This window comes from Megascapheus bottae, chromosome 12 (assembly GCF_031878675.1).
Source record: "Megascapheus bottae isolate mThoBot1 chromosome 12, mThoBot2.hap1, whole genome shotgun sequence".
NCBI lineage: Eukaryota > Metazoa > Chordata > Mammalia > Rodentia > Geomyidae > Megascapheus > Megascapheus bottae.
In genome coordinates, this window is record NC_143520.1 from 39,229,529 (window position 1) to 39,245,860 (window position 16,332).

General features: G+C 35.3%; 1 protein-coding gene across 1 annotated transcript in view; it reads right to left on the reverse strand.

Annotated features, from left to right (window-relative positions):
- Thsd7b (thrombospondin type 1 domain containing 7B) overlaps positions 1-16,332 on the reverse strand; it is a 719,928-nt gene that overhangs the window by 346,297 nt on the left and 357,299 nt on the right. Inside the window, exon 10 of the mRNA XM_090343132.1 lies at positions 1,876-2,005. Coding sequence (XP_090199258.1) covers positions 1,876-2,005 — 130 coding nt within the window. The remainder of the gene's footprint in view (positions 1-1,875; positions 2,006-16,332) is intronic.

Here is a 16,332-nt window from a genome sequence, read left to right on the forward strand (position 1 = left end):
AAAATACACTTTGTAACACTGTTGTTCAAAATTAAAGCGTGTAGAGAATGATTATATCAGTTTGGACCCATTTGAGTCACAGTCCACAGTGGAACTGAGTTCTGGGGAAAATGGCAGGGGGTCGATAAGAAAAACTAGTTCAAAAATAAGTACTCTAATTGAAGTGCTCCAGGATAGTCAAGTGAGTGGACAATAGAAAAGCCCACTGGTAGATCCAAAGATTTCAACTGATTATAATAGCTCTGGGTTCATAAACATGTCTAATAATGTTTGATTTGGCAATTTTTTTAACTTGGCTACTTTCCTTGAGAGCTCTTTTGCTGGACTTAAAAGTTTCAATATTTATACATGGCATAAAAGGATGAATATTGACAGTGTTGCCACAATGGCCCTGTGGTTAGCGGGACAAAGCAACAGTCTGGGCATGATCCCAGGGTTTACTTACATCTAAATTAGTCATCAGTTGGAAACAATGAGAGTAAGCATGATAAATCAATAGTCATGTGGACTTCTTCAATGACATTTCTAAACTTTAAATTGAGGATCTACTTTAAAGGAAGAAACAACTTGTATTTTCCTGAATAAACTATCTCTTAAATTGCATTAGCTTTGAGTTATAGTATACCAAATCATTTAGTAAAGCATTTTTAATACAGCATATTTTAGTAAAGCATTTTTAGTAAAACATATTTTATTTATTTAATAAAGCATCTTTTCAACAAAGGTATTTTAAGTGTTTCACAAAAACTATGATTTTTGTCATGTACATTGGTGCAAAGTGTAATCCTCACTATTTGGGACAGAAGACAGAAAATTACAAATTCAAGGTCAACTTAGAAAAAGTTAGAAAGGCACTGCTCCCATCTCAAAAGCAGAATATAAATAAAAGGGTAGGGGCAGGAGAGTAACAAAAATATTTTAAATAATTATAAATAATTGTGGGCCAGGAGTGTTGCCTAGTGGTAGAGTATTTGCTTAGCATGCAGAAGTCCTGGGTTAGATTCCTTGATACCACGTACACAGAAAAAAAATCAGAAGTGGTTCTGTGGCTCCCATGGTAGGGTGCCAGCCTTGAGAAAGCTCAAGGATAGTGCCCAGGCCCTGAGATCAAGCCTTAGAACTGGGAAATAAAAAAAATAAATAAATGTTACAAACGGACTAAATTATTACTCTTGTTTTTTGTTTTGAAAGGGTATTTTGTAACGAATCTTAGGTTAGCCTCAAATTATATCTATCTGTCTATCTATCTGTCTGTCTGTCTGCCTGTCTGTCTCTATCGATACAGCGCATACATACTCAGCCTGAGTGAATGCTGAAATTACAGAAAGGTATCACCATGTCCAGTTTGTTCATGTTGCTTTCCCAAACATTTTAAGATGAGAACAATGGAATTAGGGAATTATTTTCTCTATGTGTGTATATCTGTGTGTGTGGCTGTGTATTTTTGTGTATCTGTTTATATTTTTAATGAATCATAAAGAAGACTATGGTTTGCATCCTTAAAACTAGTCTCTGAACTATATTTCTGAAAATCTAAATTTATTTGTGAGTGCTATGTTTGTATGTGTTTCTTCCTAAGGTACGAACTCATATTGACTTTCTTTGGATCATCATCCAGAAAATTGCTTTGGCAGAAATCCAGTAGCTCATTTACATCAAACATGTTTAGATTTTTCCTCTACTAACTAGACATTCATATTCTTTGCTCCTTTCAAAAACAATCCAGTTTTTCAATAAGGGAAAATGGTTAAGTATGATTTGAAGACATACACTATTGTCCTATACTATTATTCACAAAAATACATATATTATGTGCAATAATACATTGTGAGTTATATTCTGTTCTAGTGAAAATTTGAGAAGGTAATCACTTACCGATATACAGGACACACTGGAATATCTTCACATTCTCTCTCTTCAAACAAGGTATCTGGACACTCCTGGCCTCCATTGGCTGCTTCTTGAATGATAATCCTGTATCTTGATTGCTTTATTGTAGCATTTCCTGAAATAAAGAAGAAATAAAATTGTAGTGTCTTCTATGTTGATGTAGGTCAAAATCCAGCCAGCAGTTAGAAAAAATAAAAACAGAGGGACATTAAGCACATGTTCAAAGCCAAACCAAGAAGCAGAATAAAAATATTAAAACTCACTTGTTACCTCATACAATAGCAGTAGATAGCACTGTTAGCATTTCTGTATATACTATACTTAGTAGTAAGAATGTCAAATATATGTGTTCCAATGGGAAAATATTACTTCAAAACATTGTTATGATGTATCAAGAATGAATTAGAGTGTACAACAGGTTACATGTCACAATCTATGGTCCCTCAGATACCCTCTTTCATTTCAAACATCAGCTGGGGATCCACTAATTTTATTATTGATTCAATTCCTAAAATAAGAATTTTCTTTCTAGGTTTTATACAATAGAAATACCTTATAAAATTAATAGTAACCTGTTTATTATAATCTCACAATCAGTATTATGTAATTAGAATGTAGGAAGGAGAAATTGAAATTGACAGGGAACAAAATACTATTTTCTTTGTGATTTGGCTGAAAAACAGATTTATTAATATGCTCCTCAATAAAAAGACCACTGATATTCCATTAATGTTCTACAGTACTCATTTCACAATCTTCAGAAACCTTCAAAATCAGCACTGACCAAATTGTCAATTAGTGTTGTAGTGTTTTCCCAGTATTTCAATTACTAAATGCAAGACATACTATCTGCACTATAAGTAAAGAAAAAAATACTATCACTACAGAACATACAATTACACCGGCAAAAATAGAGCCTGTAATATGTGCATATTTAGTTACAAAATACTGCTAAGTGTTAGTAGTGTCAAACAATGATCTAGTGTTAGATAGTTGGAAAAGATAGAAATCATTTTTTGATTTTAGGAACCAAAAGTAGCTCACAAAGGATTTAGAATTTAACCTGAGTGTTGAAGGCTATAGATAAAACCATTTCAAGTCAAAGAAAGAGTTCTGAGTATTAGAAATGGCAAGCAGTTTACTGAAAAAGCCACATAAGTAAATTTTTAAAGAAAAATATATAGTTTTTGTGTACATAGGCAGGAACGAAGAAATGGAAAGGCATAGTAAGAAATATAAAGAGTAGTAAACGGAAATTACAGGATTCATTTGTAGGTTTGGGACAGGTAATAGATCTTACCATGCTTAGAAGTTAATTTCTAGGAAGCAAGTAAACTAAATGAAGCAAAGCAAAAGGAAGAAAGGAGAAATGTATTGAAATTGCGTACACAAGTGGTTTTCTGAAAGAAAACTTCTGAAAGAAGACTTAGCAAGAAGAAGCTACTGACCCACAAAACCCAAGTTCTTTTAACTCTCTGTGATGCTTTCTGAAGCATGTATAACTTATGTTTCTATATTTTGTTCTTCTGTGGGGACCTCCAAATCTATAAACAATATGTTAATGTTATTGCTTCCTGATTTATGAATTGTAGACATCATTTATTGACTTTTTCTGCAATAAATGATGACAATTTTCCTTTCAATATTTTTATAATTGCACAGCTATTTATGCATCTATTGGTTACTTAAAACCTTTAGATAACTTGGATATTTTCAGCCCCACTCCTATAGCATGTGCTCCCATCAGACCAGTCCAACTGGTTTTGTGGAATCTTTCTGAATAGATAGAATTTCTCTTTGGCAGTCACTTTGCTGCTAAGTGAGTCCAGGATTCTACAGACCATGTCATCATTCCCTTTTCTTCTCTTTCTCTTTATCCATTAATGTCTGTCTTGTCTAATTGAGTTGAGACTTTCTAGCCTTTGTTGTTTTTTGTTTTGTTTTTTTTTTAAGGAATGTTAGTGTTTTCAGTGTATTACCCCCTTTAGCAGTTCCTGCAAACCATCTAGCTTTTCTTTTCTTTCTTTTTTTTTTTTTTACTATTTCATAGATAAAAGCCACTTCCTGAACAAGTACATGTCTGGACCTTGATCCTAAGCTTTCCATTGTGTCAAGGATTACAGGCCACCACACCCCACTACTACCATTGACATTGAGTTTCAAAGACTTGCTTTCCCAGGCTGACCTAGGATATGCAGTCTTTCCAAGTCTTTGCGTCCCACAAAGTGAGGATGACAAATACAAGCCACAATGCCCAGCTATTGATTGAAATAGGGTTTTGTGACTATTTTTGCCCACAGGAGAATTGTAATCTTTCTGATCTCAGCCTCCTAAGTAGCTAGGATTAGAAGCATGAGTCACCAGTGCCTAATTTATCTAGCTTTTTTTTTTTCCAGAGACCTCTTAAGAAGAAAGGGGGGAAAACATTTTTGTCAATTCCATGATCTTGACCTAAAAGTGGAGATGTAAGGGAATGTTCCTACTTGCTTCTCAGGCTCCCTCTTTATCCCTGTTTAAGCTTTTGAATACTTAGGCAAATAATAACAAAAATGCTGCATCATTTCCTCCATAACCTTCATGTTGTGTCTGGCACATGAGATAATGAATATGAGAGGGTGTGAGAGGCAAAAGAGCTCAGGAGGAGAACAGATAATGGGGTTTTTCCTCCTGGCTTCCTTCATATAGATTGGTTCAGGTTAGCTCCTTCTCTACCAGACCACAAATTCCCATGAAGAGCATTTGTCCACAACTACTTTCTTCAGGTTCCCACTCACTGGTTTCCATCACCTTTCAGACTCTTGCCTGTCAAAAGCACAAATACTAAACTTCATCTCCAACAGGTTCCATCAAGCATGCTGCTTGTCTCTCAACTCTATTTTCCTCAATCACTACTTGTTTCTTTCCAGGAGAGATGTAGCAATTAAATAGAAGGAATACTGTAAATTATCCCTTTTACAAATGGCATAAAATCTCTGAGAATTGTAGAAACCAAGTGTCTAAAAATTATAGAAAAAAATTTTTTGTCAGTCCTGAGCTTGGGCTCAGGGCCTGGGCACTGTCCTTGGATTTTACCAAGAGCTCTACCACTTGAGCCACAATACTAGCCTGGCTTTTTTATATGTATGTGGTACTGAAGAAGTGAACCTGGGTCTTCATGCATGCTAGACAAGCACTCTACACTAGCCCAAAATCCCGGCCTATAAATAGTTTTATATATTATAAAATCTACCTACAATCTTTGTAGGTAATTTTGCTTTTAGAAATAATTTATTTCCTCGCTTTCAATTAATTACATTCCAGCTACACTGCAGTTGCTCTGAAATTGATTAATTAGCTTAGAATGTATACATGAATGTTTGTGTATATACATGCACTTGTCCAAATATAATCTTAGTAAGCTGTAAATAAAGATTGAATACAGATAAAACAAATGCAAATATATGTTTACTTTACTCAGAGAAATGCTAAAGAGGGCTAGACCTACAGTTTCATGCATGCTTCCCCCTTTAAGTACACACACGCACACACACACACACACACACACACACACACCCCACAGGTATTGTGCTTTTCTGATTATACTGCAGATAAATACTTCAAAGTCTAAATTAAAATGTTGCATTGATTTTCACTCCTTTCAGTTGTAGAAGTGGAGGCAGAGAAAGGATGATTTCTGTAGTGAAAACAAACATTTAGCACAGAGGTAATATTTCTCCTAGTTGAAACAGATTGTCACTTACAGAAATAAAGAAAGTACTTTAGGGGGACTGGGGAAGGATTTTAAGACAAGAGATCACTGCCAGGATTTGTGTGCTGTCATGTGTGTGTGTTTGTGTGTGTGTGTGTGTGTGTGTGTGTGTGTGTGTTTCATTGAACTTTGGAGTGGTCATATTTAACAGTTAACATTAAAATAGTCTTTAGTTCCCTATACTGTAATGCTATCCATTTTTATAACAAATCTTTTATGACAGATGTAGTATAGAAGTTTGGAGACAAAATCAAGAGTAGGCAGTTTATATACACAGAGCTGAACATTCTTTCTACTTTCTCTTCTCTATAGCCAATATGACACAGCAGTTTTGGATGAAGGGAGGACAATAATGGCCTAAATCCTGGAGGTAAATAGCAATACATGGAGCAAATGCCTGAGGAAAACTTCAATCATGGTTTAAAGACAGAAGACAGGCTTAGAAAATCATCAAGTAAATTCTCCAATAGTGACAGTCAAGCCTTCCATGCCCCCCATTTTGAGTCCAGAAGAAAAGTGAGTTCTATGAAGTAGATGCACAAAATGATAATATCTTTTAAAGGAGAAGATATATGGATTATGTATAAAACAAAATAATTATGTATAAAACCAAAAATTAAAATAAGAAAAATGTAAGCAATTTGTGAGAAGTAATGTACCTACTACCTGACAAATGTAACTGTGAACCCTCTATACATTATCCCAAATTTAAAATAATTATAACAGAAAAATGCAAGAATTGCTTTTCATTTATGTTCTTATGGAGGTGGAGGTAATTTTAGTGATGATCTTTGTCTGATAGGTCATATAGCTTCTCATGCAAAATGGAACACTTTTTTTTTGGTCATGGGACTTGAACTGGGGGTCTGGGTGCTTTTACTGAGCCCTTGTGCTCAAGGCTAACACTCTACCAATTAAAGCTACCGAACTACTCCTGATTTTCTTGTGGTTAATCAGAGATAGGAGTCTCATAGACTTTCTGCCTGGGCTAGCTTTGAACTACGATCCTCTCAGATCTCAGTCACCTGAGTAGTTAGGATTATTACCATGAGCCACCAGTAGTACATGGTCATGAAACATTTTTTTTTTATTGTAATTAGTAAAAGGGTTACATGATATTTGCCAGATAGAAGGTGCATTAATTCACATACATTGATACCCTTTCACATGTCTTGGTACCCGTTTCCCTCCCCCACCCACACCCCCCACCCATCTTGGTTTTCCCCCCTTCCCTATCAAATTTCAAATATCCAAATACAAATAAGTTCAATATATCAGATAACAAAGTGAGATACTATACCAATATGAGATAACCAAGGGACAGCAAAGGAGATAAGAGACAACATAGTACATTAAGGACAACAATCATTCATTATATGGCTTTTGTTTCACTATCCTGGAGGTCCTTTCAATTAGCTTCACATTATATGTCCTTATGTATCAAGATTTTGCTCTATTGCAAATCTCTGCTAGTAGAGCCCAAGGTTTCTACTGATTATGACAAATGAGGGAAACCATTGAGCCTAAGTTCCTTTGAGTCTGGCTTACTTCACTTAATATGATTTTTTCTAAGTCTTTCCATTTCCTAACAAATGGGGCGATGTCATTCTTTCTGACAGCAGCATAGAATTCCATTGTGTACAAATACCACAACTTGTTGATCCACTCATCAACTGAGGGACATCTAGGTTGGTTCCATATCTTTGCTATGGTGAATAGTGCTGCGATGAACATTGTTGTGCTAGTGGGTTTAGTATGTCCTTGTTTCTGGGTGGTTGGGTAAATGCCAAGTAGTGGAATTGCTGGATCATAGGGGAGTTCTATGTTTAGCCTTTTGAGGCACTGCCACACTGCTTTCCATAGTGGTTGAACGAGTTTGCACTCCCACCAACAGTGTAGTAGTGATCCCTCCTGGCCACATCCCCTCCAGCATCTGTTGTCATTCGTTTTCCTGATCTTGGCCATTCTAGATGGAGTGAGGTGGAATCTTAGAGTTGTTTTGATTTGCATTTCTTTTATGACCAGAGATGTTGAGCATTTCTTCATGTGTCTATAGGCCATTTTTGTTTCTTCTTCACAGAAGACTCTCTTTAAGTCTTTGGCCCATTTTTTAATGGGGTGGTTGTTACTTTGGAGGTTAGTTTTGGAGTGATTCAATTTTTTGAGCTGTTGATATATTTTAGATATGAGGCCTTTGTCCGTTGTTTGGTTGGTGAAGATCTTCTCCCACTCTGTAGGCTTCCTCATTAGTTTACTAGCTATGTCCTTTGCCATACAAAAGCTCTGCAGTTTAATGCAGTCCCACTTATCCAGCCTTTCTCTGATTTGTTGTGATTCTTGGTCTTTATTAAGAAAGTTTCGACCTGTGCCAAGGAGGCCTAGTGTATCTCCTATTCCTTCCTATAGAGTTTTCAGTGTGTCAGCTTTTACCTCCAGGTCTTTGATCCATTTGGAGTTAATTCTAGTGCAAGGTGACAAAGAAGGATCCAGCTTTAGTTTTCTGCAGGTGCTTAACCAGTTCTGCCAGCAAAACTTGTTGAAGAGGCTGTCTTTCTTCCATTCTATTTTTTTGGCTCCCTTGTCAAAGATTAGGTGGCCATAGGTCTGTGGTTTAATATCTGGGTCCTCAGTTCTATTCCATTGGTCTTCAGGCCTGTTCCTGTGCCAGTACCAAGCTGTTTTGAGAATTATAGCTCTGTAATAGAGTCTAAAGTTTGGGATTGAAATTCCTCCAGCGCTGTTCTTTCTGCTAAGAAGTGTTTTTGCTATACGGGGTCTTTTATTATTCCATATGAAATTTTGGATTGCGTCTTCTATTTCTTTAAAGAATGAGGTTCCTTACCAAACTCATTCTATGAAGCCAGTATAACCCTGATCCCCAAACCAGACAGAGATTCATCAAAGAAAGAGAACTATAGACCTATATCTTTGATGAACATCGATGCAAAACTTCTCAACAAAATACTGGCCAACTGTCTACAACAACTCATCAAAAAAATTATACACTATGATCAAACTGGATTCATCACAGGGAGGCAAAGCTGGTTCAACATACGCAAATCAATTAATATAATTCAACACATCAACAGGAGCAAGGACAAAAATCACATGATTGTCTCAATAGATGCGGAAAAGGCATTTGGCAAGATCCAACACCCCTTTATGTTAAAAGCTCTGGAGAAACTAGGAATCCATGGAACATTCCTCAATGTAATAAAGGCTGTGTATGAGAAACCTACTGCTAGTATTACACTTAATGGTGAAAATCTAAAGCCATTCCCTCTAAAATCAGGAACGAGACAAGGATGCCCACTCTCTCCACTACTCTTTAACATAGTACTAGAATTCCTAGCCAGTGCAATAAGGCAAGAAGCAAGCATAAAGGGGATCCAAGTAGGGAAAGAGGAAATAAAACTATCCGTCTTTGCAGATGACATGATTCTGTATTTAAAGAATCCTATAGACTCTACTCCCAAGCTCCTTGAGCTGATTCAAAGCTTTGGAAGAGAAGCAAGCTATAAAATCAACCCTCAAAAATCAACTGCCTTCCTTTATGCCAACAGTGAGAGGAAGGAGGCAATAATCAGGAAAGAAACTTCTTTCACAATAGCCTCAAAGAAAATAAAGTACCTAGGAATTAGCTTAACTAAGAATGTAAAGGACCTTTTTGATGAAAACTTTAAAAATCCTAAAAAAGGAAATTAAAGCAGAACTAAGGAAATGGAAAAACCTCCCATGCTCCTGGATTGGAAGAATCAACATTGTGAAAATGACAATCTTGCCAAGAGCTATCTACAAATTCAATGCAATACCCATCAACATCATGAAACATTTTTAAGAGTGAATGGTGAAATTTTATTATTTAAACCAGGATAACAACATTGACTAGGACTGTCCTCCGTAAGCAAGAAGTTTGATCAGCTAGTCCATTCTTTTATTTGATATGAAAAGTATAATTTACCATAATGATATAATAGATGTAAACTAATTGTTGCTTACATGCATTACTTAAACTGGATCAGATCTAGTTCTGGACATTATGCTTATGTGTATATGTTGCCGTCTTTTATTATTATAACATCAAACAATATTGGCATTATTTTATTACTGTACTGTGAAAGAGGTAAGATAATTGCCCAATATCACATTGTAAGAATTAAACTACACTCAACAGACATCAAATCCCACATTCTTTCTATTGAATGAGACTTCATATTAAGACAGGGGTCAAACGAGAGGGAGGACTTTATATCACAGCCCTCTGCTGCTCCAAAGAGATATGCTTCCTTTTTGAGCAATTCTTCAACAGCACCCTGTTTGAATAAGCCTCAATTAACAATAAAACATTATCATGTTTTTGAGTGATGATTCCCACCTCATTGGATATATGAAAAATAACGATAAATTAAAGGTCTTGTTTGCAAACATAAACAATTACTCAAGAATGATTATGACTAATAAACAACTCATTGAAATTCAGCTTTGATTATACAGAGTCAATCATCACTAAGTCATTCAGTATAATTAAACTTGTTATTAATTATAATCAAAAGAAGTAACATCTAGAAAAGATGGCAATTTAAACATCAAGAAGAATATTTAGCATACAACATATATGAGTGGAATTCATACATTAAAGAATATATAAATAAATTCTTGCAAAAATGTCAGTCTCAGTCATTCTCAGAAAGATAGCTTTAAAATTGAAACAAGTTTATAAAGAAGACCTTTTAGATTATTCTACAAAATTAAAAATAGGGAAGGGTAGGAAGCGAAGGATCAGTGAGAATCTTGAAAGGAATAACATTGACCAAGATATATTGTATTTCTAAACTGCTGTGTTAAAAAGCAATTGTTTACACAAATACATCAAGATTTAGATACATAGATATATAGATTAGTACATATATATACACATACTTTTGCACACATATATATTGTGTCATCTATATTCTCTCTCTCTCTCTTTCTCTTTAGAAAGAAAGAGAGACAGTCTTTGGTCACTTTGCCACTAGGTAAACTGTTACACAACACACTGAAATAAGGTTTAATAAGTTCTAAGCCCTGATATCAAAACTGTTCAGTCATTTCTTTGGAAAAAAAATTAAGAATCCCAAATTAGAATTTGTTGAACATATGCCTGATAGAGTATGATCAACTTGGTTAAGGACAGAGGGTGGTGGAGTACAGTAAACCTGGTAAAGGGTGAACATAGTATTAATAATAGATGCATGGTGATGGTCTATCAACTATTCATGGCAATTTTTTATGTCCTGACTGCAGTATTCTGACCAGTTGAGTTTTAAACATGATCTTTAGGTGTATTCTTTATTATGGAATATCCCTACAACTGACCAGTTTCCAGAACTCACGATGTAATTATGACATTGATTTTTCTCCAGGCTACTCATTTTGTAACTCTAGACTCAGTCTAATGCTCTCTTTTCTTCTCCTAATCTTCACCTTCAATTCATCATTCAAAAATAAATTAAAAGGCAAACACAACAAAAATCTGCTGAAAATCCACTCTGTCTTGAAGAAGAAAAATGATATGAGTAGTATTTTAAGGTTTGTATCACATGAGCAGCCATGCATTAGCAACCTTGGGGATGAGTTACAACTCTAGTACTTATTTAAATTGAGGTAATTCTTTTAGTTTTGCTAAGCTTCAGTTTCCTCATCTGTAAGATAGGTCAACAGAAATTTTGGGCTCTTATAATTGCTTTAAGGACTTTATGAGACACTAAATGGAAAATATATATGCATAATCTGGTATAAAGTATTTTTAGAAATGTAATTTTCATTCATAAAAGAAAGATAAAACAAGGCAAAAGGATTAAAAGAAATTCAAATAATTAGGTCATGTTTGCCTTTTTGAAAAATCAGAGTAATCAGCATTGATTCAACTCTCAGAGTTGAATTCTAGCTACATTCTTGGTAAGTAAATCATTGTTATAGCAATGGAAAGAATTAGTTGGGTGATCAAACTCCCTGTTTACTCAGGAGAATCCTGGTTAATGCTGTTACACTAGCATAAGTATTAATAGTCCTACATTCACTTTTATAAGTGTCTCCTTCTGTGTGCAAAGTTATATAACCAAACAGACAAATACCACCACCAGCAGCTCCAGGCCCATGTGAACATAAGAAATAAGCAATTGCTTAACTAAGCATTGCTTATTGCATCATAAAATCGCAATTTAGAAATACAGCACAGATAAATTGTACTACTGTCCTTAAGTTTATTCTTTTACTCTTTATACTTCTTGCTACCTGTGTGACATCAGAATATTTTATGCCCTAAGAACTCATTCCCTTGAATCAGTACAAATTTACCTCAAAATAATCGATGCAAGTTAATTTCTGTTATTTTGAGAGAAACAACACTAATAAATCCTACACAACTAACGATCACTGTCACCTAATCCAAGTGAAGCATTACTAGGGTGGGAAAGAGCTTGCAACTTATTAAGGAGCATGTTTCCAAGACAATAATATAGTCAAAGAGGGCAGTATTACATTAAAATCTTGTGTTCAACATTAAATTTCACCCCCCAAAATATGTTCTCTTCGCTGACTAATTATACACAAGAAGACACGCCTTTTCAGTTTCTTTTTTAAAAAATATTATTCTTTAAATGATATATAGAGGGGTTATAGTTAAATATGTACATTAGTAAGCGCATTTCTTGTCCAACATTGTTACCCTCTCTCACATTTTTCTTCCACTGTCCCTTCCTCCTCCTCACCCCATGTCCTAAAGTTCATTTTTAACTTATTGTCTTGTAAGTATCCCCATTACAGCAGTTTATACTTTGTCTCACCATTTCATTGTTCCCCATTCCTTCCTTAATTCGAATAAACATACATAATACACCAGGTAACACACTAGATACAGTAACAAGAGGGGATAAACCATAGGGGAAAAATGAAAAAAAATAGATAATTTCACATAGTACATTAAAAACAACAACCACAAAGACGAACATTCTTTCGATATCTTGGAGTTCATTTCTCTTATATATTCATATATACATAGCTATTGAGGTATTGTGATCCTCTGCTAGGAAAATGCTAGTTGCTACAAATGAGGGAAACCATGGAGTCCATATTTATCTGGGTTTGGCTTACTTGACTTAATGTGATTTTTTTCTACATCTTTCCATTTACTTATGAATGGGACAGTATCATTCTTTCCAATGTAAGCATGTAATTGCATTGTGTCTATGTACCACATTTTCTAAATCTACTCATCTACTGAGGAGCATCTGGATTGGCTTCATATCTTAGCTATGGTAAATAATGCTACAGTGGACATCCTTGTGCTGGTATTTTTAATATCCTTATTTGTGGTTATTTGGTAAATGCCCAGAAATGGGATTGCTGTGGCATAGGGGAATTCTATTGTCTTTTGAGGAACCTTTATACTGCTTTCCAGAGTGGTTGAACAAGTTTACACAGTCAGCAACAGTATAGCAGTGATCTCTTCTGGACACATCCCTACCAATACCTGTTGCTATTAGATTTCTTGATAATTGCCATTCTATTTAGAGTCAGAGTTTATTTCCTTTTGAAAAAAGAAACTAAACTAAGGACTTCACTTCCAGTCTGTGTCCCACTTAAATATGAAGCACTAGACACTGCTACTGGGTGCTCAGAGCGAAGCATTCAACATACCCAGTATTGTCATCACTGATAAATATTTATCAGATATCCGCTACATGTAGCCAGCATACCTAGGTGCTGTGGGAGGCTGGAATGTGTATACATGCATTATTAAATATCACCAGTGAGAACTAAAGTGAAGCTTGAAGGTTGGATAATAACCTACAAATTCTCCATACTTTCCTAAGGGTATGAAAATGATAGTATACTCCATATTTAGAATTCAAAGGCCATCAATCCAGTATTCTCTCTCCTTGTTCATAAAGAAATGATGGCTTAAGTGGTGAAAAATGCAATGCTTTAAAAGAGTTGGGAATAGGAAGATTCTATACAGTCCCTTCCTGTTCACCTTTGTGTGCTATACATACATGCATCAGGAGCACCCTCCTCTCCTAAAATGTACTCCCCATCTAAACCTTGAAGTAGTTCAAAATGAACTCAGAGCTAAAGACCCTATTTACAAATAAATGCAGTAAGCAAAATTGCAAAGCTCTTCTGCTAAACTTTCCAGGAATATTGAAACATTTTGAAATGTTGCCTCAAACAAAGTATTCTATGCTCTTAAAATTTCTTAGTAATTATTCATTTTTTTTTGCAACAGAAGCCAAATTCCATGGAACTGGTAACAGACAGGACCTATGGAGCTCTGATTTCTAATCCCAGCTCATTACTGAATTGCTATATGACCTTGGGCAATGCACTTAACTTTTCGGAGCTTCAATTTTCTTACTTGTCCTGTGTAGAAAATACTGCCTATCCAATTCACCGGACAGTTGTTAGGAATGCCTAATTAAATCAGATTTAAAGCATCTTGCAAATATATAAGACTAACTAGTGAATTTAAAATGCTTTAGCTACAAGGCCTTGTATGTAGACCTCAACAGCTGCAACTCATGTTTATATCTGCATAAACTGGTCAAGAGAAGTGTCAAGACAAACATTTGCTCTCTTTGGTAGACATCATGCAGTTGTCATAAATTTCCAGTCTCTCGAATTTTCAGTCCTTCCTATGTTCCTTATGCGACTTTGAAATTTTGTATAATTTAGAGAAATAAGCTTATCCAATAGTAACTTCTTTTGAGTCTAGTCTTCCCTCTCTCTGCAGATCATCAAACAAGTTACCCACACGCCATTTCACTATCCACCTAACTAGGGCGATCTTCAGTAGGAAGTGTATCAGAATTCCAGGGGATACTTTTACAAATTCGACATGTCTCCCAACACATGCTGATGTAATCAGAATTTGGAGTGTATCTGGCGCTAGGCATTATTATTTTCTTTTCTGTTGTTGTTGTTTTATTTTTTTTCATTTTGTTTTTTGTTATCTAGGTAATGTATAGAGAAGTTACAGTTACATTCGCCAGATATTATGTGCATTACTTCTCACACATTGATGCCCCTTCTTATGTTTTTGTCCCTATTTCCCTCTCCCTATCCCCTCCAAATCATCTTGTTTTCCCCATTCCCTTTCCTATTTCAAATAAACAAATAAATCTATATACAATATACCAGGTAACAAATTCAGATACAGTAACAATATGAGATTAACCAAAGGTCAACAAAAGAGAATACAAATAACATAGTACATTAAGAACAATAATCACTCAAGATAAAGCTCTTGTTTCCATATCCCAGAGACCCTTTCAGTAGTCTCATCCTATATGATCTTATGCACCTAGGTTTTGAAATATTGTAATCCAGTGCTAGGAGAGTCCTTGATGTATGCTAATTATTACAAATGAGGGAAACCATTGAGCTTATGTTCCTTTGGGTCTGGCTTTCTTCAGTTAATATGATTTTGTTCTAAGTCTTTTCATATTTCCTTACAAATGGAGCAATGTCATTTTTCCCATTGTGATTTAGCACAATTAAAGAAAAGTCTTTCATTCACTCAATATATAAGACAGGAAAAAGAGCAAGCAATATGCTTACCCAAGCTGTGCAAAACAAATAAGTACCAGGCAAATCACTCCTGCACTCAACACATTTAAAAATGTAACCTGCCCTCCAGCTAAGCACATCGTAATGGATATAATTGGAAATGTGTACTATAAACTAGGAGGGTTAACAATGCCATTTGTAATGATGCATTGCACTTGTCTTTTCTTCTTGCCAATGTCTGCTGATATGACAGATATTTATTCTTTCCCCATCCTGACCCCTGTTTATTCTAGCAGATGAAGTGTTGAGTGACTGCTTGCTACAGGGCTTCCTAATGTGCTGCATCCATCAGCATGAGAACCGAAGTACACTAAACCACACACTGCAAACTGCATGCAGACAGGTTTGAGGGCACAAATGTCCTCTGAGACATAAACTCAAGATGTGTCATCATTATTCAGCATGGATAATTAACTATATATATTATTAGAAAACCTTTTTAAAATAATCCTATCTCACTAATGCTTTATGCCCTTCAGAGCAAAGGGAAGAAATCCTTACCTACTGTTGAACTGATAGCTAGAGGGCATAAAAGCATCTACTGAAAGCTTCTGTGTCACAGCACAAGAAGACAGCATTCAGTGATATACAGATAGGAGCTTGTAATCAGCACATCCTTTGCTCATTTAACAGCAAAGTAAAGCATGTTGTCGGAATGTTTTCTGCTACCCAGCTTGCCATGTTCTAAACCTACCATCTTTTTTTTAAGTCAAAAGTCCAGCTCTTTCTTTTTTTCTTTCTTTCTTTCTTTCTTTCTTTCTTTCTTTCTTTCTTTTTCTTTTTTCTCTCTTTCTTTAATCAAAATTTTTATTGTAATTAATAGAGGGGTTACAGTTATATTTGCCAGATATAATGAGCATTACTTCACACACAGTGATACCCCTTTTCATGTTTCTGCCCCCATTTCCCTTCCCCCACCCCCTCACCTCATCTTGTCCCCCACTTCCCTTTCCTATTTCAAATAAACAAATATATGGGTATACAATATACCAGATTGCAAGGTAAGATGTAACAATATGAGAATAACCAAAGGACAACAAAAGAGATGAAAAAGAACATAGTACATTAAGGACAACATTCACTCATTA